The following is a 4712-nucleotide window of genomic DNA, read 5'->3' as shown; positions in this document are numbered from 1 at the left end:
TGTACTGTCTCCCTACTATACCCATGTGTACTGTCTCCCTACAATACCCATGTGTACTGTCTCCCTACCACACCCATGTGTACTGTCTCCCTACTATACCCATGTGTACTGTCTCCCTACTATACCCATGTGTACTGTCTCCCTACTATACCCCGACTCACCTCCCAAACCTGTACAAGGTATCACAGCAAAGGAAGCTGGTCCGTTCAACATGACGTATGTTTTGTTTCTTTTAAGGCAGAGTTTCTGTGTAGCCCTGCCTGTCCAAACCTATTCTGTAGAAGAGGCTTGCCCTTGAACTCAGAGATCTGCCTGCCTGTGCTTCAGAGTGCTGGGATTAAAGGTGTGTGCCACCCCAAACAGCTTCATATGACAGCTTCATATGTCATCTTAACACACATCTCTCCTAATTTTTACTTAGTCACATGAAGGGACTATGGGTCATTGTGGAATTCTGGGTATGAATACAGGCCATACTCAGAGGGTAAAGAAGGACTCAGTAAAGGACAAGACAGGGCTGAGGGTGAAGCCGCTAGGTTACCAGTGGAGGAGAAGCTGGACTACTGGGGAGGCTGAGCTGGACAGGTATCATCTCATCCCACTTCCCAAGAACTCTTGCTGCCCAGCATGGTGGTGCAAGACCAAAAGGAAGTCCAGGCGTGCCCAGGGGCACATAGTGCCAAACCACACCCCAGCCAGGGCAAGCTGACAGCCCATGTCAACAGCCCCTGCCACAGAGCTCTTAGAGGGTGTGAGGCTCAGAAAGAATGAGGGAGGGCAGACACTGGCTACAGCTCACGTATGTGTGTGTTCACTCACTTCCTGAGTGAGACCCAGAGCCTAGGCTAGCACTACATACATAAAGACCTATAAAGTGTCTTTCTTCCTAGAAGGAAGCTACAGGTGTGCTGAAAAAACCCATGTCAGACCTCTCCGTCAGCATGTGTAAGACTCTCTAAGTAGGCCACCAGCCAAAAGCTTCCAGAGACACTTCTGAACCCCAGATCTCACACAGTAGGGTAAGACTCCTTCCACACTACTGTCTGAGGTCTTCTAGTCCCTCTTCGCCAGTACGACTTAGATAGATGCTTAGGGACTGTCTCAGGATTCCAGCTGACTCTTTTGACATAAATATCAAGAAAAGCAGGGAGTGCTGGCCATGGTGGGGAATAACCTAGCCCCCAGGAGGCAGAGGCAGGTGGATCTCTTTGAGTTCAAGACCAGTCTGGTCTATAGAATGAGTTCCAGGATTGCCAGAGCTACAGAGGAAGAACCTGTCTCAGATATTGGGGCATGGTGGTGCACTGCCTTTAATCTCAGCAATCAGGAGGCAGATACTGGTAAACCTCTGGGTTTGAGCCCACCATGGTCTACATAACAAGTTCCAGGCTAGCCAGGACTACACAGTGAGACCCTATCTCAAAGAGAAAGAAAAGAGACACAAAGAAAAGAAAAAGAAAACAAACAAACAAATGTTCGGCATCATTTGTATCTCTGCATCACTTCTAAGAACAGGACAGGGTGATTCCCTGGCAGAAGCCACTAGCCAAAACCTTCCATGAGCCAACCAAGGTAATTTCACAATTCTGGAAACAAACAGATCTCTAAAGCAAACCAAGAGGTTCAGCTGGATACTCCCCGCCAACAGCTGGCGTTGCTGCAGTGTGGATGTATGCTCCATGAGCCCTCTGACCCCCTCAGGGATTTCCAAGTCTAGACAACCAGAAACATCCTCTTCCCACCACTCTAAAGGAAACCTCAAAGCTACAGCTAGTAACGAGGAGGAAAACTTCCTAAAATCGTGGACCACCAAGCAGCTAGGAATCAGGTCCTGGTATCACCTCCACTCTACGAATGGAAATGCTGTCTCAGGAGCTAAGGGTCACCGGTGGGGCCCAGAAGCCCAACTAGTCTGGAAATGTCCAGTTTAACCCTTTTTTTTCCCAGAGCAGTCAGCTTCCAGGACAGACAGTGCCTGGAGGTTCCCCCTGGCTGTCTGCTCCACCTCAATGACGAGCCCGAAAAAATTAAGATTCACAGACAGGGCTCTCGACCTGACCTTGCCCTTCCCGCAGCCAGGTCATAGGGAAAAGTCCCCAGGCTTGGAGTTCCCATAGGCATCGCTTTTCCTTTCCCGGCCCAGCCGTCTCTGGCTTCTCCCAGCCCCAGGAGGCCCGGTAAACGCATGGCGCCCCGACCAACCACCTCCTCCGGAGGGAGCGGGCGCGGCCAGGCCGCGGCCGGACACCGAGCAGGCAAAGCCATCAGGAAGGAGTCCGCCCTCCCCGCGCCCCGTCGCGCGCCCCGCTGGCGCACCTGGCGCAGCTCCTCGCGGCACACGGCGCAGTAGCGCTGCTCGCACAGCACCCGCATCTTGGTAGAGCACCGGTAGCACACCGGGTGATCGCAGCGGCCCAGCGCCGTAGCCTCCAGGTCACCGCAGCACAGCACGCAGCTCCCGCCGCCTCGCTCCGGCGCTGCCACCGCCTCCAAAACCGCGCGCCGCCCCTCGGCGCCCGCAGCCGTCGCCGGCACAGCCGCCGCCGCCGCCATGGCCGGGCTCCGGCCCCCTCCCGGCCGGCGCGGCACGGCGCGGCCTGGCTCCCAGAGGACCCGCCCCTTCCGCCTACGTCACTGCTCCGCCAGGCAACCGCCCCGCCTGGCGGAAGTGCGCGCTGCGACTTCCGCCCGGGCATGGTGTGGTACCGAGCTGCCGTTCGTTTACGACGTTCTACCCTAAGACGGCTGCTCAAACCTTCCTAGTCACATAAATGCGGAGTTTCTCCGCCTTTCCCGATGCTAGCTCTAGAGACGCCGGAGGAAATACACCGCATCCAGCATTTCCGATAAACCATGAACAGTGTTGAGCTAAGTATCACCAAAACATTCCTGGGCTATACTTGGACGTATTATATTTATATCTTAAATGGAAATTTCACTGGATGTCCTGGGAATATAGCTCAGTGTGGCAAAGACTTGCCTACCATGCCTGGATTACATTCCCAGCACAAAATACTTATGTAAGTAGTTAAGCTAGTAATGACTGAATCCAGCAAACTTTTTAGGAACCTACTTTTCTCTAGCCCTGCACTTCTCTTGTGCTTGGCATCCAGACATTCTCACCCAATCCCGCTAGAGAAGAGACCTCGTGTTCTCTTGGTTGTGACAGCCAGACAGACCTAGTATCCAGGAAAGGGAAGCACCCGGATGTACTTGAGTGGATAGTAGTGAACCTGAGACTTCAAGTCTCTGCAGCTGTTGGGAGGTCTCTGGATTTCTGATGAATCGAGATGGGTCCAAATCTGAACCCCTCTAAAAAGAGGCAGCTTATTGTGTGTGTGCGACCCGAGAGTGCCTATAGCTAGCTAGAATCAGAGAAATGACATAAAGCCCTAATTGTGGTACTTACATGCTTGTGAACTAGGTTGCCCCATTGAAGCCTATAACCTCATTTGTAAAACTGGGGTCGCCAATTATGTAAAGTGGACTGGGCTACACTTGCCATCTTCAGACGAATAAGGGGGATTTGCCTTTCCTAGGCAATTGGGCAGTGTTAAGTACTGGTTAAAATGGTTAAAGTGGTCAGGTGTGGTCACACACCTTTAATCCTAGCACACACAGGCACAGACTTTGTAAGTTTAGAGATCAGCCTGGTCAACATAGAGAGTTTCAGGCCAGCCATGGCCACATAGTAGTGAGACACTGTCTCAAAAAAAAAAAAAAAAAAAAAAAAAAAAAAAAAAAAAAAAAAAAAAAAAAAAAAAAAAAAAAAGTTAAAATGGAGGGCTAGAGAGATGGCTCAACAGTTAAGAGCACTAGCTTTTCTTGCAGAGGTCCTAGGTTCAATTCCCAGCACCACATGAAGGCTCACAACCATCTGTACCTTCAATTCCAGGACATTTACTATCTTCTGGTGTCTGAGGGCACCAGGCACACAGGTGGTACACAAACATACATGAAGGCAAAACACATCCATATAAAAATAAGAACATTTCTGTAAAAATGACAATTGAGTGTTAATGGTAAGCTCTTTAGATGCTGATGACAAATACTTTATTGTCCCTGTTTGTGAAAATAAGTAAAGGCTGAGGGATGGTGAATGTGACTTCCTAATTGACAGCTTTTGGCCTCACCCTTGCTGCTCTGATGCTTTTAACAAAGCATAGTCAACCACCCAGCCAGACTACCCATCTGCCACCATTTTGAACACTCCTTAGACAACTTGAGAAAACAACACAATGAGCAGTTGATTATTCCTTCTCTTAAAGGCATAGCCTTAACCAGGGAGCTGTTTGAAACAGTTTACACCAGACATTTTTTTTTTTTTTTTTTTTTTGGTTTTTCGAGACAGGGTTTCTCTGTGTAGCCCTGGCTGTCCTGGTACTCACTTTGTAGACCAGGCTGGCCTCAGAAATCTGCCTGCCTCTGCCTCCCAAGTGCTGGGACTAAAGGCATGCGCCACCGTCCGGCTACACTAGACATTTTTAAAACCACTCACCTGGAACTCTAGATGGCTCTGTCATCCCAGGCCAGAATGGGGACTATTTCCCATGATGCGCCAGCAGAGGGCCTACAGTGCCTGAGGAGACAAGGCTGGGATTGGCATGAACATTATGCTCTAGCCATGCAAGCAGACTGGCAGCTCAGGCGGTGAGTCACTGGAAAGCTCTCCTCTAGTGTTGCCACTTTAGATTTAATAAAAGGCTTCTCTG

At 50.4% G+C, this 4712-nt stretch overlaps 1 protein-coding gene across 3 annotated transcripts in view; it reads right to left on the bottom strand.

The window, feature by feature from the left end:
- The window catches only part of Znf598 (zinc finger protein 598), a 13283-nt gene extending 10665 nt beyond the window's left edge, over positions 1–2618 (bottom strand). For 2 of the 3 annotated variants that reach the window (XM_031353099.1, XM_031353100.1), the window contains exon 1: positions 2317–2618. In XM_031353099.1, coding sequence (XP_031208959.1) covers positions 2317–2553 — 237 coding nt within the window. In that variant the 5' untranslated portion in view covers positions 2554–2618. Of the gene's footprint in view, positions 1–2059; positions 2266–2316 lie in introns of those variants that run through there. The other variant, XM_031353101.1, reaches the window with a different exon arrangement.
- Between the last annotated feature and the right edge of the window lie 2094 nt (positions 2619–4712).

This window comes from Mastomys coucha, unplaced genomic scaffold (genome assembly GCF_008632895.1).
Source record: "Mastomys coucha isolate ucsf_1 unplaced genomic scaffold, UCSF_Mcou_1 pScaffold5, whole genome shotgun sequence".
Lineage (NCBI taxonomy): Eukaryota > Metazoa > Chordata > Mammalia > Rodentia > Muridae > Mastomys > Mastomys coucha.
The sequence above is the reverse complement of the archived record's forward strand: the minus strand, read 5'-3'. Positions and strand labels throughout refer to the sequence as shown.